Here is a 25546-nt window from a genome sequence, read left to right on the forward strand (position 1 = left end):
ATTATTTTTTTGTAGAGACAGGGTCTCTCTCTGTTGCCCGGGCTGGTCAACTCCTGGCCTCAAGTGATCCTCCCACCTCTGCCTCCCAAAGTGCTGGGATTATAGGCATGAACTATCATGCCTGGCATAGAGTAAAATTTTAAACCTGGAACTGTGGAGTCAAGAAGCATGTACATTTACTGGTTTGATATAAATCACTAAATTGACCTCCAGAAAGGTTGCACCAATTACAAAGCCACCATGTGATGTGAAAATGTCCATTTCCCTACATCCTCACCAGCACGAGGCATTGTGACTATTTTAAATTTTTTGTCAGTCTCATGGGCAATTAAAACAATAATTCATTATTACTTGAAGAAAAGTTACAGACATATTGGACAAGGGAAGGATACTGGCTGAAGGAAGACTTTGGGTAGCGTGACCTTGCCTTACCCTTATCTCAGTGCTGAGATTCTTCTGTTTTAGCTTCACGGCTTTTTCATGAGTGACAGTGAAGTCCCAGCAAAAGATAAGCTTAGCGATCCCTCTGGAGTAAATGTGGGGGTTAATGAAGTTGTTCCGGAAATACTTGGCCATGCTAGGGAAGGCAGAAACCAAGACACCCAAGGATTATTATGGCAGGCGTTGGGGAGTGCAGGGGTTAAACAAAGGACAGTCCCGTCGTTAATGGTGAAAGGCAACATGGAAGAGTCAGCCCCAAGTTTCGCGTGGAGCATGTGGTCACAGCATACTGGTTAAGAGCACTGGCTTTGGGATCAGTCAGGCCTGGCTTGCCATCCTGGATTTGGCAACTGAGGGATCTTTGTCCTATTAACTATTCTGAGACTCAGTTTCCCCGTCTGTGTAATGGAGATAACAACAGTACTCACCTCACAGAGTTATTATGAGAATGGTATTCGTTTGCTATAGCTGCTGTAACAAATGACCACCAGCTTAGTGGCTTAAAACAACACAGATTTATCTTATACTTCTGGAGGTCAGAAGTCAGAAAACGGGTCTTACAGAGCTAACGTGAAGGTGCCGGCAGAGCTGTGTTCCTTCTGGGGAATCCAGAGGAGAATCCATTTCCTTGCCTTTTCCAGCTTCTAGAACCTGCCTGCATTCCCTGGCTTGTGGCCACCTCCTCCATCCTCAAACCAGCGGAGTAGCCTCTTCCATCTCTCTCTCTGACCTCTTGCCTCCCTTTCATAAGGACTCTTGCAGTTCCACTGGGACCATCTGGATAACCCAGGATCATCTCCCCATTTTAAGATACTTAATCACATCTGCAAAATCTCTTGGCCACGTAAAGTCACATATTTTCAGGTTCCGGAAATTAAGACATGGATATTTTGGGCAGTGGGGGGAGATTATTCAGCCTTCCGCAGAAGTCAGTTCGGCACTTAAAGCAGCAAGCATTTGATAAAGGTAGCCGTTATTATTATGGGATACCTCAGGCTCAGCAAGCACTTAGCACGAGCCTGGCACATAATTAATAAATGCTGAATAGAATGGATGCTGCTGTTTTCAAATTTGCCACCACTCAGTAACAGCAGCTTAAGAAACATTTCCTAGTTCCATAGGACAAAACGAAATCCCATTTTAGTTTGAATTCACATGCTGGCAGTGAGGTGGTTACAGGTGGAATTGTGTCTCTCCTGAAGTCCATATGTGGAAGCCCTAACCCCCAGTATCTCAGAATATGACTGCATTTGGAGGCAGGGTCTTTAAAGCAATAATTAAGCTTAAAATGAGGTCATTAAAGTGGGTCCTAATCCAATATGAACAGTATCTTTATAAGAAGAGATTAGGGCCAGACACGTACCGAGGGAAGATTGTGTAAAGACACCAGGAGGAGGAGGAGGTGCCATCTACAAGCCAAGAAGAGAGGCCTTAGAAGAAACCAACCCTGCCCACACCTTGATCTTGGACTTCTGGCCTCCAGAACTGTGAGAAAATAAATTTCTGTTCTTTAAGCCCCCCAGTCTGCGGTGCTTTGCACCCCAGCACACTAACACAGAGGTTGAACATCTTTCACACGTGTATTTTCCCTCTGTTCCTCCTCTCTGACACTGTCTGTCATATCCTCTGTCCTTATCATTGCTTGGGTCATCACATCTGTATTTGCAGACTGAGCCATTCCTTTAAGAGCACACGAAACCTCTCTTCCAAACTCCTATTTTGTGTTCCAGGACAAGGCATAGAAAGCCAAAATTGCACAGAAACCGTTTCCTGGGTAATTTTTGAGTTTCTTGGATTTTTGCTTAAATCTGAAATGAGCCCCAGAATCAGGAGAGGCAGACACCCCTTACCTGAACAGCAAACTGAAAAAGCAGATGACCAAGGAAATTCCGACTGTGAAGATGTAGGCCAGCTGCATGTTGTAGGATGCCCCGCTGCTCCCATGCTGGATCGTAGAGTTGGTGTAAAAGCCGTAGTACATCACCGTGTCCCTAAAATAACCCTGAAAGGGACAATAAACCCTGGGTTAGGTGGATCGCTTGAAAAAATGATAAGTGACTACAGTCGACAGAGTTGACCTCTTCTGAATGCAAGAAACTTGGGCCAGTTAGTTTAGATGTTTAGTTTTCCATGAAAGGACACCCAAGGCCACTGAGATCATAGACTTTTTATCACTTGGCTCTCAGACTGGGAAGGAACCCCAAACAACATCACTTCACAATGGAGACATCCAGCTGTCACAACCTGCACCCAGCGACCAAGCGCAACCTCACCAAGAGCAGGACAGCCGGGCATTACGCGCCTCTGTCACCTGTTGAGTATTATGGCCAAACATGCTTAGTAGGAAACGAATCAAACCTTTCGGTCTACATTTCTGTTCACAGGACACAAATCAGAGAGACACAAGGAAATAATCAGACAGTTCCAGAAGGTAGGACGCTGGAAACTACAGGACGAACTGGTCTGGTTTCTATAACAAGCCACTGTCAGGGGAGCAGGGGTGCCAGGACTGGAAGCTTATTCTAGATTAATAGAGGTGTAAGGAGGAAAAACAACAGAATGCAAAAATCTGGTCTTTGCTCGAATTTGGTCTGAAGAAGAAAATTATTAAACATTTTGTGGAAAGTTGGGAAAATTTGAATATGGTCTGGATTTCAGATGATATTAATTTTTAATTTCATTAGGCAGATAATGGTACTGTGACTGCAGAAAAGTGTCCTTATTTTTCAGAAATGCATGTTGAAGAATTTCAGAGTAAGATGTCCTCATGTCTGTAATTTATCTTACAATGCTTCCAAAAATAATAAGATAAATATGGCAATTTAAAATCTACATAGTGGGTACCTGGGTGTTTATTTTACTGCTATTTGTTTTTCTGTATGTTTGAAGTGTTTCCTAATAAAATGCTCCCTATATACAAATATATAAAAGAAACATAGTAATGAGAAAAAATGAAGGAGAAAATTTACACAATAATTCCATTTTAATGCATCTACTCAAGGAAAGTTTTTTTAAGAGAAAAAGAAAAAAAAGACAAATGGAAGAACCCTACTTTGAACATTCTACTGCAGGTATTGGCAAACTTTTTCAATAAAGAGCTAGATAGTAAATATCTTTGGTTTTGTGGGTCATGTGTCTGCTGCATCAGTTATTGCGGTTATATCGTGAAAGCAGTATGGACGATACATAAACAAATGTCTGTGGCCCTGTTTCAAAAGAACTTCATTTATGGACACTGAAATTTCAATCTCATATCATTTTTGTTTCACAAAATGTTGTCCTTCTTTTGAATCTTTTTGAACAACTTAAAAATGTAAAAACCAATCTCAGTTCTCAGGATACAAAATCAGGAGACAGGCTAGATTTGGCCCTCGGGCTGTGGTTATAGAATCTGCTCTATAGCATCGCAGTGGCAGAAATCCTTTCACGAAGTTAAACTCACAAGGCAGGGGTTATATGCTTCCATAGGGAGCTGGGTAAATAAATTACAGTTGCAGTTAAAAAAGAATAATGTGGATGTATAAAAATGTTCAAGATATATAGTGAGCTAAAAAAAGTTGCAAAATAAGACTTGCAGTACAATCCTATCTTTTTTTTATTTTTAAAACAATGATTATGTATCTATCATCTATTTATCTATCATCTATCTATCTATCAGTGTTTGTATGGGAAGAAAAACAGTCTACGAAGATACATCTGAAACCGGGGAGTTGGACAAGGGAAGGAAGGTAAGATGGACTTTCTCTTAATTCTCTTCCATAGTAGGAATTTTTCAAAAGGAGCATTGTATTTTGTAAAGATAAAAATTAAAAAGGAAAAAAAAAAAACAAAGATCTACGAGCACTAGCATGGGATGTCTACTACATATTGTTAGGTGAAAGAAAGCAGGTTGTAGACAAGACATAATGAATAATTCATCTTTTGTGAGAAAAGAAAAGGACATCCATGTACATGCATAGATGTGTCCATATGTGTGCAAAAAGAGCAGTGTGGACAACAGCATAGACTGTTCACAGTAGTTACCTCTGGAGACAGAAATTCTACTAGGATGTGTATATATTATTTTTGGGGAAAAACATTTTAAACACCCACTTTCCCCATCCATAGACCCCCAGGCAAAATGAGAGGTCTGAGTGGGTGACCAGCAAGGTATGTCCCTGGGTTTCTGAGCCGGTGAACTGGGAGGTCAGGGAAGTGGAGAACTTACTGCCCCAGTCAAAAACTCCAGCCCAGTGAACTGGAGGGTGTTCTCTTCGGCCACAGTGAGCTGAGGGATTACGATGAAGCTGAAGTTCACGATGAACGAGAAGATGTTGAACTTCAAAAGCCACCTCAGAAAGTTGAAATAGGAGAGGACGCTGGTTCCGAACTTGCCTCCGATGATCTTGAGAGTCTTCTGCCACAGGCTGATGGTATTGAGGAATTCCGACAGGCTGTTCTTGGATCTCTGGTAAGCCTGGAGTCGGGATGCAAAGTGGATGGCTTAATAGTCACTCAACAAACGTCTACTGAGCAGGTACCCTAATAGCAAAAACAGCTGCCGTTTCTAGAGCACTATGATGTGCCAGGCACAGTGCTAAGCACTTTTACAAATGGTATCTCATTCAATCCTCTTGACTACCATCTAAGGTGGTGCCATTATTAACTTCCCAGGTTTGCTTGTCAAAGAAGGTGCCCCTCACGATGGCCAAGTTGGCCAACACACACTGCCCACCTCGCTTCTTCACACCGCTCCAGACCCAATGGCTCTGGGCCATGAAATCGCCCTGAATTTCGATTCCTCTTTCCCTTGGGTCCCCTCTCCCTTCAGTCTCCTCCTTCCCTGTTTCCACCTTCTTCTTGTGCCCATTTTCCTGACTGCAATAAAGGCCGACTTACCCGTGAAATGGAGTGTAGACACTGAGTGCAGCAATTGAGCTTCAAGATACGATTTGACTGTTTACTTTTTTCTTTGTCGACTATTCTCCTGTGGGCAAAAGCAGGAGATGAGAGATACCAATGCTGTAATCCATTCATTCAAGAAATAGTCACTGAGCACCTATGATGTGCTAGGCATGGTTCCAGGCGGTAAGAGAGCAATTTCCCTGGCTCATGGAGCCAACATCCTCTTTGGAAGAGAAAGACAACAAATAAACATGATAATAAAACGAGTAAACTGTATAGTATATTAGAAGGTGATTTGTAGCATTAGAAGGAAAAAGAAAAAAACATCAGAGTAAAGAGATGAGAAATAATGGTGAGGAGACAGTATTAAAATTTGACATATAGTGATATCTGAGCATCACCCTGGTTTAAAGGAGAGGAGGGACTGGTCGTATGGATAAGACAATGCCCCGTGCATATGCAATGGCCAACACAGAGCCCCACGCGGGGTCAGAACAGCAAGGAGGCCAGGCTGGAAAGGAATGAGCAAAGGGAGAATAGGAAGATAGGAATGATAACGTGGGGGAGAGGGCTGTCCCTGTAAGTCAGTGGTTCTCAACCTGGGACGATGTTGCCCCCTAGGGGACAATTGACAATACCTGGAAACATTTTTGGTTGTCAAACTGGCAGAGGGGTGCTTTGGCATCTACTGGGTAGGGGCCAGTGATGCTGCTAAACACCCTGCAAGGAATGGGACAGCCCCCACAGTGGCACTATGACGTCAATTGTACTGAGGTTGAGAAATCCTACTGTAAGGTCTTTGGTGCCCTTATTCCGTGACAGAGGAGCCACGCAGAGTTTGAAACGGAAGAGCGTTTTGAGAAAGACACAGTCACAGTTGGTGTCGTTATCCTTCCATGAACTCGCCACATGTACTTCCTTCTGGTCCTTCCTGGCTTTCTTTGGTCCACCTCAAATGCCCACCATCCCACTCCCCGTCTTTCAAAGCTCAGCTCAAATCTCCCCACCCCCTGTTTTGCCCCAGAAGATTGGGGCAGACCAGACCTTTTTGCAATCCTCCCCTTGCAATCTCCTTCCACCTTGATTGGGCCTGACTTTCTTTCGGCCATTCATGAGTTACTCGTTGACAAATCCCTGCCAGGCTTTCAAATTCATCTTTGAAACCTCAGGAAAAACTAAATCCTTGAATCATTTCTTAGCCATTGTTGCCTCCATTCTGCTAGTTTCTGCCAACTATTACAAATTGCAAAAAGGAAAAAGAAAAAGATTGAGGAACAATTAATGTAACATCTGAGGACTAAAACAGCCCTCACACTTGTTTTTGAATTTCTGGACTTAGAAATCTCCTATAGTCTTCTTCTTCTTCTTCTTCTTCTTTTTTTTTTTTTAAGTAAACTGTTTATTTTAGAATAGTTTGAGATTCACCATGAAGGTGCAAAGGCATTACAGAGCGTTCCCATATACTACTCACTTTCCACGGCAGGTTCATCAAAACTAAGAAACCGACATTGGTACATTGCTGCTACCTAAACTCCAGGTTATTCAGATTTTACTATTTTTCCCACCAATGTCCATGTTCTATTCCAGAACCCCATCCAGACACCACCTTGCATTTACTTGTCACGTCTCTTTAGAATCCTCTAGGCTAGGACAGTTGCTCAGACTTTCCTTGTTTTTGATGACTTGGACAGTTTCAAGGAGTATTTTGTAGAATGTCCTTCGGTTGGGATTTGCCTAGTGTTTTTCCCTGTTTTGACTGGAGTTATCGGTTTTAGGAGAGAATACTACAGAGGGGACATGTCCTTCTCATCAAATGGCTTATCTTTGGGGACGTTAACCTGGGGCACCTGGCCGATGCAGTGTTAGCCAGACTTCTCCAATGGAAAGTTACTCCCCTTCCTTCCATACTCTACTCCTTGGAAGCAAGACACCAAGCTCAGCCCACACTCCAGCCACAGGGTGGGAATTAAGCCCCTGCTCCTAGAAAGAGGAGTACCTACATAGATTATTTGAAATCCTTCTGAAAGGAAGATTTGTCTCTTCTCTTACATTTATTCATTTCTTATCTCTTTGAGATGGGGCAAAAGTAGAAGATTGAGGTTCATGTAAAATCTGGGAAAGAAGAAAGTGCTTCCATCCATACCTAAGGTTCCTTTTCTCTTCCATGGTTCTTGGCTGGTTCCTGATGGCTTTAATTCTGTCTCTGGATGTCATGGGTATCAGAGATGCGATTAACTTTTGTCCTGCAGCGGGGAGGGGGGGCGGAGAATAAATGGAGTGTCATTTCTTTTTTCTTTAACAGAATCATAACATTTTAAAATATGGTGCTGAAGTTAGAGAGTATTTTTATAAGAGCACAAGGAAAGAAGAATATGTGGACTCGGGGATCCCAAAGATCACAGAGAAAAACAATAAAAAGACATACATACATGCTAAAGCTCAAAGCTACAGCAAATGATAATGGTTGCACTCTATTTCAGTCAATAGTTTTCTCTTTCCTGTGACAAAAAAACGTTTTGCAAAGCCAACAAGATCCTGCATGTTTGGTCAGCCTGCCCCTTCGCTCTCACTTTACTATCCCACATCACTTCTTTTTACCCCTGAACCCAGCCCCAGGTGCTTTTTTACATTCCTTGACTATTGTTATATGTTCTTACACCTACCTGCAAGGACCCCCTTCTCTTCTCCCACTAACTCACATTCACATTTTCGGTCAGTGGTGGCAGATGCTGCTGGTCACATACCCCAAAGTCACTCCCTCCTTGTTAATAGAATCCCAATTGTGTTTAGGAATCTACCTCCTCTCTCACATGGCCCTGAGCTTCCTTGGGGGCAGGCCCATCTCCAGGCACAAGGAGCAGGTCTCAGTGAGTCTAAGCCGATCCCAGTAGTCCTGTCCCCCCGGGCAGGTGACTGGTTTCAGCACAGGCACGTGACACAGTGTTGGCCAATGTTCTCTGAGGGGTGGTCTGCTGAGAAGTTTCTTGGAAAAGCATTCTTCCTTCTCCAAAAAAGCAAAAAGCAAGAAAAAGACAGGTCCTTCTTCCTCTGGATATCGTTGTGTCTGCACATCAAGCCTGGAACGCCGTCACCGTCTTGTACCAGGAGGGAAGCCAGCTGGGGTCCAGGGGGCAGTGACGTGCTGGAGGTGGCTGAGGAACAGAGGGAGCAGGCTGGCTCCTTGTACACAGCACTGAGCTGGAAACCCCATGAGGAAGTACCGCATTCATTTTAATGATATGGTTGAGGTGGAAGGGAACGCCCTCAAAGAGGGCCACCACGTCACTCTGCTGGACATATGAGGAATTTGTGTCTCTCCTGAGCAGGAAGGATGAGTAGACAGAGAGGAAGAAAGAAGAGGGGAAGAGGGGAAAACAGAGATGTAGGGAGACGGCAGCACGAGAAGTGATGCCCCAACCTTCTTCAGCAAAGGAGCTAAACTCTCTGGGATTTTTCTCTTCTCCCAGAAATCACTGGGAGCTGTTAGACATTATGTCTGGAATATTATGGAAGTAAAACAGGAACATCATGTCTGTTGGCGTTAGGAGCAGAGAGGCTAGGAGGTCTCAGCTGAGACCTGGTTTCCTGATGGAGTTGGCAGCAAGAGGTGTCCTAGCTATCTATGTTGCCTGAGCCAAGATGAGGAGGAATCCAGCCAAAGTGGGACAGTACAGTGGCTAAGGACTCTGGCCTGGGAATCAGGCAGACCTGCATTTGGGTCCCAGATCTGCCATGTCACTGAATTTCTCTGAGCCTCAATTTCCTCATCAAGCAAATGGAAGTGCCTGCCTCAAAGGTGCAGAGTGTGGGTAGTAAACAATATTAAACATGACAGATAATAAAAAGCAGGTGCATGAAATAAGCTTGATCAAAATAAGCTCTTGTTAGTAGGAAGTTCTCAAAGTGGTCCCTTTTTTCGTCCCCAGGGTCCTTAGTTCACCTACAAAACATTCCACATTACTAGATGTCTTAAAAGTAAAAAACCTGGTGGACAACTTGGAAGCCTTCTTGGCCACCTCCCTAACTCCTCTTCCCCGGGGTTTTACTACCTTGAATGGTTTCACGTGAAGAACAGGGCGTGTCCGCGCCCATGCATTCTGGGCTGTGAAGGGTCTGAGAAATCGACTCATTCAGAGATGTTGAAAACCGTAACAACCGGTTGCCCTTTCTGTCATTCCTTTTGCAGAAAACCTGAGAGTCTGTCACGTCGATGTCAGATAGTGATGAAACCACGCTGAAGCTTGAGTTAACCAGTGCCTTTTCTTGACAAATCCGATTTGAGGATGGATGGCTTTGGACCCCGGATGGAACATTCTCAACCTCTATGATGATTTCATTCCCGTAGTCTTCAGACAGCATCTCTTGCCTCCTGCAAAGCCTTGTTCTTCCCTGGGATGGGCTTCCAAAGCCCTCACACAGCAGTCACACCGGCATTGTGGGGACTCCCAGGGAAAAGTGACGGCAGTCACAAAGGGATGCACCCTTCACGTTTTTTTAAATGCCAGGATGAGACCACCAAAGCCAGCCCCACACAAATCACAACATAACTCTCCACATCCACCCCCAGAGGGGTCTTCTCGGGAGGAGGTGTGTTTTTCTGCAGAGAATTCTGTCTTGGTAGCTAGGCAAGAAATCAGAAACAGAATCTCCATTTAAGACAATGAGATTCTAGAAACAGAAAGAAGAGATTCTTCAAAATGACTCATAATCAAAGGGCAAGATTTTCTCTTTAATTGAGTGCCACTGGCCTAGACTTATATTTTATATGTATAATTTTTACATGCCTATATGAATCCCGAAGGGTTTATAATGATACAGTTATCATCTCCTGCCTGTCTTGGCGGGTGGACACCACCATTGTCTGCCTCCAGTATCTATTCTCCTTTTTTTTCATATTAATACCAGCAGAAGCTTCATTTCCTGGGTGGACACCATGCTCAGTTAAAATTCTCCCAGCTTCCTTTGTGGTTACGGGTGGATCCTTCGCTCAGTTTTAGCCAATGAGACATGTGGTTTCCAGGAATGCTCTTTAAAAGGTGACAGTTTGCCCTTCAACATTTCTCCTCCTTTGTGCCTGGACACAGCCATTTTGAAAACAAGGGGATGGACATTCACCTGCTAAGGACAGTGGAGGAAGAAGCTATAGAAGGAGCTTCATCGTGGCTCCTTGGGGGCATCATGGCTGGAGCTGCTATACAAACTGTGGACTCCCTCCACACTTCCTGTGACATGAGAAGCATAAACCCCTTTATTGCTAAGCCACTGTTCTATTGAACACAATTCCTATCCAGTAGATCTGATTTCAAAATCACCTCGGCCAAGTTATTTATTGAATAGTTGGAGAAATCGAGGTGCAGAGAGATGAACTGAACCACCCTCCCCCTCGCATTCTCACTAAATGGCAGGATTGGGCTAGAACTCAAGTACTCCTTCTCCCAGCAACGATAATGAATGGTAACAATTCCTGCCACTGCTACAGGCCAAGTACTTTAAATAGAGTACATCATTTGACTTTCACAATCACCTTATGAAGTAGGTGCTATCATCAACTCTTTTGATAGCTAAGAAAACTGAGTCTCAACAAGGTAATTTTCCTAAGGTCACAAGACCAGCAAGTAGTTGAGCTGGAGTCAAGCCCAGGTTGATCTGAACCCAAAGCAAGAGCTCTTAATCACTTCACCCTGGCCTTTTCCTGTAACAAGATGCTGATGTATCATCCATCCATTCATTCATCCATGAATATTTATGAGTGCCTACTATGTGCCAGGTGCTTCCTAGGTGCACAATATAATCAATCAAAGCTATTAATACATTTTATCATGACGCTGTCTGTCCATTAATTGCACGTAGCTTGAGAATCAAAACTAACACAAAGCAAAACAGTGAAGACAGCCAGGTTCATCTCTGGGTCCTCTATTTCTAGGGCATGGAAGCTCTGCACCCCTTCCCCATACCTCACTCTATGCACCTCTGCAACTGTATCCTTTGTGACACCCTTTATAATAAACCAGTAAATGTGTTTTTTTCCTGAGTTCTGTGAGCTGCTCTAGCAAATTAATTGAACTCAAGGAGGGACTCATGGGAACCTTAACTTGACGCCAGTTGGTCAGAAGTTCCAGAGGCCTTTCAACTGGTGTCTGAAGCTGGGGGCAGTCTTCTGGGACTGAGCCCTCTCCCTGTGGGACATGACACGGTCTCCGGGGAGTGTCAGAATTGAACTGGAGCATGCCCAGCCAGTGTCCGCTGCAGAATTGATTGCTTGCTCGCTGTCTGGGGAGAAACCTCCACACACTGGGTCACAGAAGTCTTCTGTGTTGATTGTTGTTGAATAAAAGAATAGAAAAAATAATGTGTGTGTGTGTGTGTGTGTGTGTGTGTGTGTGTGTGTGTGTGTGTGTGTTTTCCATACAATCCCCAAGCTTCGGGTTGGCCAGACAGAGTAGTCTTATGAAGTTTCAAGGCTTTTCTTCTCCCCAACAGTTAAAGCCATTCTCTGCACCAGTGGGAACCAAATGGAGAGTGCGATCATTTATATCCCCATGGTTTTCTCTCCCAAGTAGCAACATCTAACTCTCAGGAAAGCTAAATGCCTCCTTGAGAGGGCTCTTGAAGGATGGGGCTAATGGTTATCCCACTGGCTCTGGGGATGGGAAGAGAGAGAGAATTTTAAGTCATGGGGTCCCTCAGTGTGCATTATTGCATAGAGGACCCCATCGGTTTATTCCTTGTTGTTCACAGACTTGCTTTTGGCCCCAGCATTCCCTGGCTCTCTCCTCTGTTGCTTCCTTTTCATGTCTCAGTCTCTGCCTCCGCTGCACACAGCGATACTTAGCTTCCTAACCGGTTTCAAAGCCTTCCGTCTTCCACCAGTCTGATTGCTTCCACACTGTACCATCATAATAATTGTATGATTATTGAGAAAAATTGTGATCAATGCACGTCATCCCTACCAACACAGACAGGTGACCCAGTCCTGTCCCCTGTGGTAAAAATGATAGGTCCAAGTGTGGGCGCATGCTCCAAGGAGGGCCGGTCAGAGTCCTTCCCCAATGTTGACGGACAGACCCAGGGAGAAAGAAAGCCTTCCTAATGAGGTAGCCAAGCTGAGGGCGTGTGGGGGCCTGCGGACAAGGCCTGACTCCGACGGAGATGAACAAGGTCAAGGTTTCAGAGAAGCTGAATCAAGCAAAGATGAGAAATGGGTGGAGAATAGGAGAGTCCGTGTGGCACTGGCTTCTGTAACTCATTCAACAAATTAAGCCAACGAATATCTCTAAAATACCTACTACGTGCCAGGCACTGTACTAGGTGCTGGAAGGTATTTCTACTTTTAGTTCTTTAAGTTTCCCCCATACACTTCCCCCAGTGTGAGCCAGTAAGTTCTCCTTGGGCCAGTGCCCATCTGAGTTGGGTTTCTGTCACTTACAACCAGAAGATTCCTAACGAAGACACCCTGATACCCAGAAGAGAAAAAAACTATATGTCTGAAAGAAAACTCCATTGTGATAAATTAAGCAAGTGCTGTACCAGTGACGGCACCAGAGGCCAAGAGGACATAGCAGTATCTGTTGCCTTGAACTCGTTCCTTCTCCAGCCTTGACTTTTTGGTCACTGTCTATTAAGCCTTACCTTCGGGTGACTTGTGCCAATCACATTCAGACAACATCAGGTTTTCAAAAGCACAGACAGGACTACTTTCACCTACGTAAGCAGGGTTCACTGGAAGGAAGAGGAGGGAGACGTTGCCAGTTAATCTCACCACACTAGATGTTACTGAGCGTGCAATAGTTACAATGTGTCAATTATGGTCAGTAATAGGCAGGAAGACTGAGACCTTGTCTGTGATGTTCTAACAGACCAATAATTAAGAACTTGGGTTACATGTCATGAGTTGTTCTAAAAAAAAAAAAAGAACTTGGGTGGAAAATAGGACAAAAATACAAAAACGATGCTGTTAAATATAATCGGCCTAGGTCAAGGGTTTTCATTTGATGATAAGCCATAGTTAAAAATAATCATTACATTGAGATCTGGGACACACCTATACATACAGAACTGAAAAATAAGTTTGACAAAACAATACTTTGCTTGACTACATAAACTGGACCATTATATACTTTTACTCTATTCCACTCTTTCCATTTTAAAAATTAATTTCACAACTTGTTAATGAGTTAAACTCAGAGTTCAAAAAATACTTGTCTAGGAATACAGAGGTTCCTTCCAGCTCTGGCATATTATGATGACACATAAATAAATTTGAAACGTGGCATAATTTCCTTGGGCATACAGTCTACTCTCGGCATTAACACAACAGTGTCACATTTCTATATATTTTTATTCAACCCGTGGTGAACATTAAACATAAACTTCTCAACAGAGAAAATGGACCACATTTTGATGGGGACCGTACACAAAATTACACTGCAGGAAGTTCTGGAACTTCTTGCCTGGGAATGATTCCTAGTCCTGTTACTTACTAGCTGTGTGCCCCCAGACATGTTACTTAACATCTCTGAGCTTCGATATCTTGATCTCTAAAATAGGAATAATAATAGGAACTTCACATAGGCTTGTTGGGGAAGTTGAATCAGTTAATATTTGCAAAGCGATTCTATAGTCCTGGCACATAGTAAACTCTTAATAAATATTAACTGTTGTGGTAGGCTGATTGTTATTCAGCAAACATTACACTTCCGCCACCTTGGCCACCTCTGTTGATGTTGGGCTTGGTCATGTGACTTGCTTTTACCAATGGAGTATGGCAGAAGTGACCGTGTGCCTGTTCCAAGCCAAGGCTTTTAAAGACATTGTGTGTTTCTGCTTGCTACTTCTAGCTCATGCCACAGGAAGAAAATGTTGTAGGTAGCTCACTGGTCTAAGAAGAAGGGCGCTAGACCTAAACAGAACTCATGACCAGGAGCCAAGACAGCCAAATTCAGCCTCGTTCAGCCAAGCCCCAACCAATCCTGCAGATGTGTAAGTGAAAAATAAATGCTTGTTTATTGCATGAGTCTGGGTTCAGGGACTTGTTTGTTATGCAGCACTCCTGTGGCAACCACTAACTAATACAACTCTGATAGCCATTGATGTTAATTCTGTTAGCATTTCTCAAGTGCCTACTCTGTGCAAGGCACTGTGACACTAGGAAGATCACCTAGAGCCTTGGAGGATACATAGATGAACACAGATTCTTCTTAAGGAGTGAATAGTTTATCAGGATAGGGTGACATGGGACAAGTGATTGCCAAGGGCTACAACCTTTGTCCTGCAAAGGAGCCCAGAGGAGGAACTCAACCGCTTTTTTTTCCCCCAAAGCATTTTCATTTCCAGTGTTTTACAGAGCCTGATGGTCAGGAATCTGTTTGTCTTTGCCCTGATTTGACCCAGTAGTAACACAGGGCAAAAGAGGTCTGGCCTTGGGTCAGAGAGACTGGATTCGATCCTGGCTCTGTTGATTTAGTAGTTGGGTGACCTTGGGCACGTTTCCTTCTGAGCCTGTTTTCCCATTTGTTAAATTAAGGAGAACAGTTGTGCCTGCCTGAAAGGTGATTGTCCATCTTGAACAAGATAATGAAAGCAAAGTGCTTGGCAGTCCCCAGGGCATAGGAAACACTCCAGACATGCTTGGCATTATTAGTTCCGCTAGCATTAGGGTAGGTCAGTGTCTCTCAATCTTTTTTCATTATCAGTCCTCTACAGCAGTGGTCCCCAACCTTTTTGGCACCAGGGACTGTTTTCATGGAAGACAATTTTTCCATGGACTGGGGAGGTGGGGGATGGTTTCAGGATGGTTCAAGCATATTACATGTATTGTGCAATTTATTTCTATTATTGTGACATTGTATTATATAATGAAATAATTATGCAGCTCACCATAGATTTGGGACCCCTGCCCTATAGGGTCTTTTTAGACATTTTTTTCATCATTGCCCTCCTCCAAGAAATTCCAATACCACAGATAGACTGTGTATCTGTTTATGTACTATATGTGTATCTGTGCTTTATACATAAAGAGTAAGATTTTTTTCTGGCCTTGCAAGAACAAATTTGCTTCCTTTGGGATTGCTGTTGCACCCTATTGAGGAAGGCATGGAATAAAGGTCTGGAATAGCCCTGGGCTGAACAGCTGATGTCTGGGCTCCCAGATGAGTATTTTCTATGCAGATGTGCAACCGTCAGTGCCTTTCGTTAGCACCTGGCACTACATCCTGTCCACTCTTCTCTGCCTTCTTCAACACCTTCCCCATGCACCACCGCAAGGCTGTTCAGTCCTCCACTGGCACCTCCAGCACCTGGACCCCTTGTTCTCTTCTTGGCCCAACACTCCCTCTCTTTTTCCCCTTCACAGCCTCTAAATTCCTATAACATTGCCTGGATTTTTTTCTCTTGTACAATGAACTGGCTTCCCCTATGAGGCAACAAGTCCCTTTTTTCCTCCTGAAAGGTAAGAACTGTTTAGAATTTCCTTTGATTCCTGGAGCTAAGCATCTTACCTTTCCCCACAACAGATTAGGAGGACAACATGATGTTTCAAATATTAACAGTCTGCTTGCTAATTTCCTTTAGTCTTGATGTGCCACTTTGGTTTACCTATTTAGGCTCTAAGCAACCTCAGGACAGAGCTGCCTCTTACCCTCTTTGTCTTCCAGGAAGTTCTGAACACACAAACGCTGATCCTCTGGACACCTTTAGAACATGCTAAACTGAAGGTGGCTGCTGGCACTCCACAAAGTCATTTTGTTTGCCCAGCTCAGTGTTTTTAATTTGTGAAAATTATTTTGGAGCATGTAGACATCAGGAGGTTTCATGTAAAAAACCAAATATCTACCTTCTTTTGAAAAATCTGAGGATCTCGCCACACTGAGCCCACATTCCCACATGAGCAGACTGGGCCAGACTGAACTTCAGCTACCTCAAGTAGGCACGGGACACAGAGGTCCCCATTTCCCACACCTCTTACCTGGACTTCTTTGATAAGTGATGACAATTGGCTTCTCTAGACACTGAGTTCTCAACTCCTGTATCTAAGGATGGTGTGTTTGCGGGGGAAGGATGCACTAGTTCTGCTGTGATGACTCCTTATGATGACACCCTTAAGTCCATGGAGTTTACCTCCCAGGCTGTGATCCTCACATGGCAAATGCTTACCATAGCCTTTTCTAGGAGCACCTGGCAGAGAGTGCCCATATGAATCTGTCATCTCCATGGATGTCATTTCTATGTTTTCTGGGTAATCTTCATTCTCTCTCCTATGGATGACCAAGGGGCCATCAATCCTGTGGTGAAACATGGACTGGACTGAAGATGTTCTGCTGAGCACCCTAAAATCCAAAAATGATGGATCACTATCCAGCCAATAGTGTGGTAAGGACAGTCATTCATCCATTTATCCATCCATCTATCCATCCATCCACCCATCCATTCATTTATCCATCCATCTATCCATCTATCCATCCATCCACCCATCCATGCATTTATCCATCCATCTATCCATTTATATACCCCATCCATCCATTTATCCATCCATCTATCCATCCATTTATCCACCCCATCCATCCATCCATCCATCCATCCATCTTCCCACCCATCCATTCCTCAAATGCTGACTCAATGCCAACCATGTGTTAGGCATGGGCTAGGGGGTGAGGACACAAAGGTGAAGACATGGGGTATCTGCCCTTGAGAAGCTCCTGGTACAATCCAGTACAGCTTCCTAGACACAGCTGTGAGCAATTATAACACAGGTGGAAACAGGTGAAGATCAGAAGACAGGCCCAAGGAGCTCACAGGAAGGAGAGAATCCTGACTGAGAGTTGTGGGGGGGGAATCTACATGGGAAAGAGACAACCAAGTAAGACTGGAAGGATACGTTCACACAGTTACGGAGAGAGGATTCCAAGGATAAAAAACAGCATAAACAAAGGTGTAAGGCCAGAGCTGAATATATAAAGGAAATGTTATGAAAATCAATTAACCTAGAGCAATGGTTCTTGACTTAATATATATAGTGTATACCAATTCCCAAGCCCTGTCCCAGACAATTAAATCAGAAGTTCTGAAGGGTTGGGCTCAGGAAATCTGTTTTATTTTTAAAGTTTCCCAGGTAACCAAGTAATTCTAAGGATCAGCCCAGGTCAAGAACCACTGATCTAGAGTATAGGGTCAAGGCAGGAAGGGGATAGGAGAGACAGGAGGAGGTCAATCAGGCATGTCTTTGGCTGGCAGCTTACCTTAGCACAGTGTACCCTCATTCATAAATGCTCTACACGTGAAGCGGCGTGGCCTTTCTCCCAGAGGTTAAGATGAAAAGCAGAGGAGTGACAGGATCAAAGGTGTGTTTTGGAATGATGAATCAGGCAGTGGGAGACAAGACCAAGGAAGATATTTTTTTCCCAGTCAAATTTGGCAGTGGGTGGTTGTATACCAACTTTAGTGACACTAGTGTTAATAAGTTCTGATAACCTGCAACTATCGGACCAGAGGAGGACATTTTTGACCTGGTCCTGTTAACCATGCTATTTAGGTCCTAAAGGTATTTTGACTACTGCACACCCAAATCCTATATCCTTGTTTCTAGAGATAAGTACAAGCCATCAGTTTTTATCAAGTTCCTAATTATTACTAGCAGAAATAGTCATTGCAAAATAAGACTCACATTGGTTAAAATTTCACATGGTAAAATTTGTTACAGATTAAAATAAAAACTGACATAAGAATCACATCTTGTTGCAACATAGACAAACTTAACACAGGAAAAATTAGATTTGATAGACCTAAGCCACCCAAACTAATGCCATCGATGTCCAGAATTGTGCCTGGTAAAATTTGTCAAGGACCAAAAATTGACAGAAGATCAAAATCTTTTGGACAAAATTTAAACAAAATCCATAGCATCTGAACCAGGAAAAATTCAACTTAATGTTTAAAAATGGCCTTAAAAGTATACTGCCAATGGGAAAAACTATAATCAGTAAGATTTGAGGAAAATAACGATGCAGAAGATCAATGAATCAAATCTGCAATAAGGTATTTATGAAAAATAAATCAATTCTGGCAACAAAAATTTCAGTACAGTAAAAATGAAAGTGGAAAAATCAGAAGTGGTGCAAACATCTTGTATAAAAAACTAATTGAGAAATTAAATTGATTTCATGAAGTTAGACCTTCAAAAGATTTTCTTGATAAAAACTCGTTGCTGTTGATGTAATTCTGGTTAAAATGTTTGGATTCATGACTATCAAGTGATAATCCTTACCCCACTGGCAATGTAGCACAAGTCAAACCAGTGGGGCTGGGCGCAGTGGCTCAAGCCTATAATACCAGCACTTTGGGAGCCTCAGGCGGAAGGATTGCTTGAGTCCAGGAGTTCGAGACCAGCCTGGGCAACATAGTGAGACCCCCATCTCTCCCCACCCCACCAAAAAAACAAACAAAAAAAAACCCAGTGGGAATCTAGATATCTTACAGGGATTGGTTTAGGAAGAAATGGGAGAATGGTAAGATGATCCAAGCAAGAGGTGATGAAAGATTAAGTTCAGGTAAGGACTTTAAGCCTTGGGCTGAGTTATAGTGAAACTCATACAGGTAGGGTATGAGATCAGGTCATGGAAACCATCAGACGTGGCCCTAATCTAAACTGTGCCAACCAAATTCCATTGACTTGATGATTTGGCACTCAGCTCCCACTCCTGGTGAAGGGATATACCTGAACTTACCCCCTGGTCATTTCTGGGGCCTCAGAAGAGCCATAATCATGACCATTCTCAGCATCTGGATAATCAGGTTCTCCCCAAATGTCTGGAGAGTTCTGATAGTCCTTAGCACCGGGATAGTCTGGTTCCCCCCAAAAGTGTGAAGAGTTATGTTGATTTTTGGCACCTGGATAATCAGGCTCTCCCAGAGAATCTGTGTATGGATTGATTCTGGAACCAGCATATTCTATACTCCTTCTGGAGCCTGAATGGGTTGAATTGGTTCTGGAGCCAGGATGGTTAGAGTTGCTCTGAGTTCCAGGGTAGTCTGGTTCTGGTAAGGAGCCAAAATAATCTGGATTCGTTCTGGAGTCTGCATGGTTTCCACTGCTTCTAGAATATGCAACATCAGGATTTTGTTGAAATTGAGAGGAGTCTGGCTGTCTGGATGAGCTTGGGTGGTATGGATTCCTCTGCAATTCAATATAATCTGGCTCTGCTACAGATCTGCGGTAGTCTGGACTGATTCTAGAGGTTGCAGAGAATGGATGGTTCATGGTGCTAGGATGGTCTGGATTACTCAGAGATCCAGGATAATCTGGCTCTGCCAGAGACACAGGATAGTCTGGACTCACTCTGGAGCCTGCAGAGTATGGATTTCTCCTGGTTCTGGGGTCATCTGGATTGTTCAGAGGAGCTGGAAAATCTGGATAATCCTCAGACTCTGAATAGTCATGGTAACCTTGATCTTCCTCACTCCTGTTATTCTTATAGTACGCAGACATGCTGGTCCAAGTACAGATTCTTCACCCCAGTGTTAAAACATTCCTGCATTTGCAGTTACACAGAAATATTTTTTTAATGCCTGAAAAACAGAAAGAAAGGAAAAAGTCAGATTTTTCCCCCTTTCTTCCCTGTAGAGATTGCTGGTTACCTTCCATTGTCTGTTCTCCTTTCTTTCACAGTTACGTACACAGCTGCCCGGAATAAAGACTGTATTTCACAGCCTCTCTTGCAGCTAGGTGTAGACATTAGAGTGGTCAAAGGATGTGAGCAGAAGCGCTGCATACAACCTCTAGGTTGTGCTGTTAAAGGAAAGGGGCTATCCCTCCCTACCTCAGTCTTCTTACTTCCTGTGGGCTGGAATGTGGAAATGATGGTGCCCCATCTTGGGCCATGCATAAGAAGGCAGCACCCACCTTGGGGATAGTTGTACAACAGATGGGAGGAGATGGGTTGCTGTTGATTTCACCGAGCAGAGACATCATATCAGCTCTGACTATTATGGGAGAGGGAGATAAACTTTTATCTTGTTTGAACCAATGTTGTTTGGGTCTTTGATGCATGCAGTCAAACTTACATCTTGAACAATACACTCCCTCAGTTGGAGAGTGGAGGGGGAGCGATGAACTAAAGGATTGAAATGGACAAGGACTTTTTGAGCATTTTGGTTGCGCATGAGGTTCTAGGGCTCAAAGCATAAATTATTAATAGTATGAGTACACAAAGGAAGAATAGTTAATGGGAACTAGAGGACTTAGGTAGGGAGACGATTGCTATGATCCCTTCTGGTTTGAAAATATGATTTTATGAGTTCTGTTAGCTCTAATCTATAGACACACAGCAGACTTTCAAATCAGAAGTGATAGGATTTTAATTTCTAAGTGTGCTAGATATCTGTTGTTTTTGCTTGCCTGTTAGCCGTTTCCCCTTTTTTGGCATCAATGCCCTGATTTTCCTCTGGGCATCTTTTCCCTCCCCTGCTTTCTGTCCAGGAGACCCACGAAGGGCTGATTGCATTCCGGACCCACTCCCAATGGTCACATGACTCAGGCCTGGCCAATCAGTGTTCACCATTCCCCCAGCCACAGGGTTTGGCTGAGGAATGGGCACATAACCCAGGCATGGTGGCTCATACCTGTAATCCTAGCACTCTGGGAGGCTGAGGTGGGAGGATGGCTTGAGGTCAGGAGTTCGAGACCAGCCTGAGCAAGAGTGAGACCCCCGTCTCTACTAACAATAGAAAAAATTAGCCAGGTGTGGTGTCATGTGCCTGTGGTCCCAGCTACTTGGGAGGCTGAGGCAGTAGGATCGTGCCTGTGGTCCCAGCTACTTGGGAGGCTGAGGCAGGAGAATCACTTGAGCCCAGGAGTTTGAGGCTGCTGTGAGCTATGATGATGCCACGGCACTCCAACCTGGGTAACAGAGCCGAAACTCTGTCTCAAAAAAAAAAAAAGAAGAAGAAGAAGAAGACAGGAAGGAAGGAAAGAAAAGAGGAAATGTCTTATAATCAAGTGGAGGAAGGAGCAATCGTACAAAATTCCTAGGCTGACACAGTAACATAACTGAGAAATAAAATTTGCCCTGAACTGCTTATTAGCCCAGACTAAAAGGGAATCATGACACATTATCTAATAGTCACTATTTGGGGTGGGGAGGGTGTGGGGGAAAGAAAAAGGAAGTGTATCTGTGTTTTAAGAGGGCCACACTTTTTCTCAGGATCAATTTCTGAAAAGAATTTATCATGAAAACCCTTCTAAAGGTATCAGATAACAGCAAAATGAAGCCAGGGCTCAGGGTTGCCAGCAAACAAAACACTCAGAAGCTCTAACAACTCCAGGACAAGCTGCAGGAGTAGTCAGGAAGAAACTCTGGAGTCCCCTCCAGGTCACTACGAGGAGATGCAGTAAGGCAATAGATACAGCCACTTCTGGCCAATAGGCTGTGAGTGTAAATGACTTCCAAGCCAAAGCTAGGAAAAAAAAAAAAAGGCCAGGCATCCCTGTAGTCCCAGCAACTCGGGAAGCTAAGGTGGGAGGATCGCTTGAGCCTGGAAGTTCGAGGCTGCAGTGAGCTATGATCGCACCTATAAAGAGACACTGTGCTTCAGCCTGGGCAACATAGCAAGACCCCGTCTCTAAAAAAAAAAAAGAAAGAAAGAAAAGAAAAGCAAAAAAAAAAAAGAAAGAAAACAAGATACACAAACTTTCTGCTCCCTTTTCCCCTGTCATGGCAACCAGTGACATTCCAGATGGGGGCCAGTTCACCAGCCTGGGTATATGCAGCACATTCCACCCCCGCCCCAACCAACCCACAGTAGCTTTTCATGAGCAAGAAATAAACTTTCATCTGTTAGGCCATGGAGATTTTGAGTGAGTTTATTTTGATACAACAGACCTTAGCTTAGCCTAACTGATACAAATCATTTTGGTCTTCGTTTTGAATCTTTGACAGATTTATATACATACACACACACACACACACACACACACACACATATATATATAAAATATGTTACACATATGTGTGTGTGTCTATATACATACAATGTATGTATATATGTACTCAGATATATATACATATAGGATATATAGATAGATTGATAGGTAGATGGATGGATAGATGTTATATGTGATCAGCTAACAATGAACTTCAAGTCTGTTGATACAGGTCTCTGTTCTCTCGTCATTTGACAGGAGCTTGTGTCAAATGGCATGTCTTCTTCACATCTGGGTGCAGAGGGTGCTCTAACAGTACCATCTGCACTGGAACAGATTCCTAAACAAACAAAAAGCCAAGCCCACAGCAAAGGATTGGGAAAGCGAGAAGGAAGTGACCACAAGGAAATAGTCTCGTATTGATGTCAAACGAAGAAGGAGTGGCCTTCTGAGAAGCTTACTGCTAGCTTCCTGTTAACTATTAGAGGAGCAAATGAAATATCCAGCTGTTCAAAAAAATGATAATTTTGCTTGGTACCTTGGAAAAAAAGCACAAAGTGGGTACCCTTTTTTTTTTTTAGGTTTTATTTTTCTACCTCCTCAATAAGGGCTATTGAACTATTTAAGTTCTCCTTTTGATATCCCATTTAGGGTTTCTCACTTCACTGTGTCAATGATTTTCAATCACATTCCCGAGCAATGATATATCTTCTAAGGCTGTTAATCAGGACTCCTTATTTGATGTTGCAAGGCCCCCTGGTTTGAATGGGTCATCGTAACTATCTTGTCTTTGTCATTCAACTAATACAGGAATCTTCAGGGGATAAACTACACCCTAGAAGATGGATGAAGTCACACTCAGCCTATATATCTGGCTTCTCTGCTGCTCCTTAGTCCTCCCAGCCTCAAGCTAACGTAAGCCAAGGCAACAAGCTCTGTTCGGCACCAAGGTGATCTCACAAAACATACGGACTCGGCCAGAGTCACTAAGGGTTGTCAGGCCAAGATTTGTGTACTGACAAACAAATGGAAATTTCCAAAAACCTGGGATGGGCTGAATTTGTCACAAGACATCTGCACTATGGAGTATCATGGAGCTGTCACAAAGGGACATTTTAGATCTATGTGTGCAGGCAGAGGGTGGCCAGCTATGATTCTTGTGTCTAATCTCCTTTTCCCATCGCCTGCCCCAGGGCCAGACATGCAGACTGCGAACTGTCCAAAAGTTAATTTTGCTAATTCAAGCCATTTATTATCTGAAAGACAGGAACGAGAAAAGAGCCTTGTAAAACACCAAACCTGACCAGCACCAATGCAGGAAGTTGTCCCATAAAAGGCAAAGAGAGGGCACAACTTCTCGTTTAGGCTGTACATTTTTATCTTCTAAAGGGGTGAACTTTTTGTTGTGTCAACACGTAACAAGGTTGACCTTTCAACCTAAATGAAATCAAATTTCTCTGTGCTAGCAACAGTCCCATAAATGATAAAAGATACACATTTAAGACCCACAGACAAGACTATAAAAGTGATTCTACAGGAACTCTTAACTAGTTCCAATGAACCATCATCAATTTGAGTTAAAATAGATAAACCAAATATTTTACAATTGTTTTTGTATGGAGGGGGAGAAGGAAAGAATCTAGAGTCATCAACATTTTATTTTGCCAAATAAGGACATTAAAAACAATGATAGCCGGCATAGTCGACTATCACCATTATTGCATAAAACATTTTATGGATATTTTTTTAAAAAGAGAGAGAAACCTGATCTCAAAAGGAAGGGCAGGGCTGGGCATGGTGCCTCACACCTGTAATCCCAGCACTTTGGAAGGCCAAGGTGGGAGGATCACTTGAGGCCCTGGGCCCTTCAAGACCATCCTGGGCAACACAGCAAGACCCTATGTCTACAAAAAACAAAAAGATTAGCTGGGCGTGGCGGCTTGCACCTGAGTGTGGTAGCTTGCACCTGTTGTCTCAGCTACTAGGGAAGCTGAGGCAGGAGGAACAATTGAGCCCAGGAGTTTGAGGTTGCTGTGAGCTATTAGGATACCACTGCACTCTAATCCAGTGACAGAGCGAGACTGTGTCTCAAAAAAATAAATAAATAAATAAAATAAAATTTAATTTAAAAAGGGCAGTTCATTTAATTGAATGCATTTAGTTTTATGAAAATGTACTTTTTTGCCCTTATTTTTCTGTGTCCCAAACAGATGCAAACTTTGCACAAACCAGCTTGGTCTTCAGGTGCGGTTGGGAACGGCTGGAGTCACATTCCTTGTGTTTTCTCCCAGGCTGGCTGTTGATAGGAGCTGGGCTGCAGATGATTTACAGGAGGTTATAATCTCTGACGCTGGTCTGAAGTCTGAATATTCCAAGTTGATGACTGCAGGCACAGCCTATCGTCCTGAAAATCAGAAGACAGAGGACTTTGACTGCCATATAAGACGGTCTCACACCGTACAGCCCAGTCAGGTACACTTCCAAGTGGAAAACGGTAGCTCAAATGCCTCCTTGGTTTCTTCTTTCTTAATAATGTAAAAGAAATATTAGACAACAGTGAAGCATAAAGAATACAAGAACAAACATTAGCAAATACTAATCTTTTTTCATATTAATTCCAGACTTGCATTTATTTTACCCAGGAAATACATTACTGGTAAACCTCTCTCATGCCTCTCCCTAACCCAGTCTTGACCAGTTTCCCTGCCGTTCCCTGTCTGGAAGCTACCACTCTCATCAGTTGGTGTGTGGCTTTACAGGACGTTGTTCATACTTTGACCACTGCTATGAAATGAATTGTGTCTCCCCCAAAAAAGTATGTTGAAGTCCTAGCCCCGAGTGCCTCGGAATATGACCTGACTGGTAACTAGGGTCTTTGCAGAGGTGATCAAGCCAAAATGAGGTCATTGCAATGGGACCTAATCCAGTGTGACTAGTGTCCTTAAGAAAAAGGGAGATTTGGACACAGACACACAGAGAGGGGGCGGTATGAAGAGACACAGGGAGATCATGTGAAGATTGGAGTTATCCTGCCACACAGCAAGGAACATCTGGGGCTACGAGGAGTTGGAAGAGGCAAGTAAGAATCCTCCGCGTTCAGGTTTCAGAGGAACCATTCTGCTGCCAAACCTTGATTTCAGGCATCTAGCCTCCAGAATGGTGAGACAATATATTTGTGTTGTTTAAGGCACCCAGTCTGTGGTGCAGCCCTAGGAAACTAGCACAACTACATATGTGAGTATCAATATGTGACAATATTGTAGTTTCATGCCTAAACCTTATACATATCTTTATATATGATATATAAAA

General features: G+C 43.4%; 1 protein-coding gene across 1 annotated transcript in view; it reads right to left on the bottom strand.

Annotated features, from left to right (window-relative positions):
* TMC5 (transmembrane channel-like 5) overlaps positions 1–24577 on the bottom strand; it is a 54847-nt gene extending 30270 nt beyond the window's left edge. Inside the window, exons 1-9 of the mRNA XM_012647579.1 lie at positions 24467–24577; positions 19044–19884; positions 16477–16649; positions 12955–13044; positions 7469–7568; positions 5320–5407; positions 4649–4897; positions 2292–2443; positions 433–577 (exon numbers count right to left, since the gene is read on the bottom strand). Of these exons, the coding sequence (XP_012503033.1) occupies positions 433–577; positions 2292–2443; positions 4649–4897; positions 5320–5407; positions 7469–7568; positions 12955–13044; positions 16477–16649; positions 19044–19804 (1758 nt within the window). The 5' untranslated portion in view covers positions 19805–19884; positions 24467–24577. The remainder of the gene's footprint in view (positions 1–432; positions 578–2291; positions 2444–4648; positions 4898–5319; positions 5408–7468; positions 7569–12954; positions 13045–16476; positions 16650–19043; positions 19885–24466) is intronic.
* Between the last annotated feature and the right edge of the window lie 969 nt (positions 24578–25546).

The sequence above is a fragment of the Propithecus coquereli genome, unplaced genomic scaffold (genome assembly GCF_000956105.1).
Source record: "Propithecus coquereli isolate 6110/MARCELLA unplaced genomic scaffold, Pcoq_1.0 Scaffold27, whole genome shotgun sequence".
In the NCBI taxonomy this organism is placed as follows: domain Eukaryota; kingdom Metazoa; phylum Chordata; class Mammalia; order Primates; family Indriidae; genus Propithecus; species Propithecus coquereli.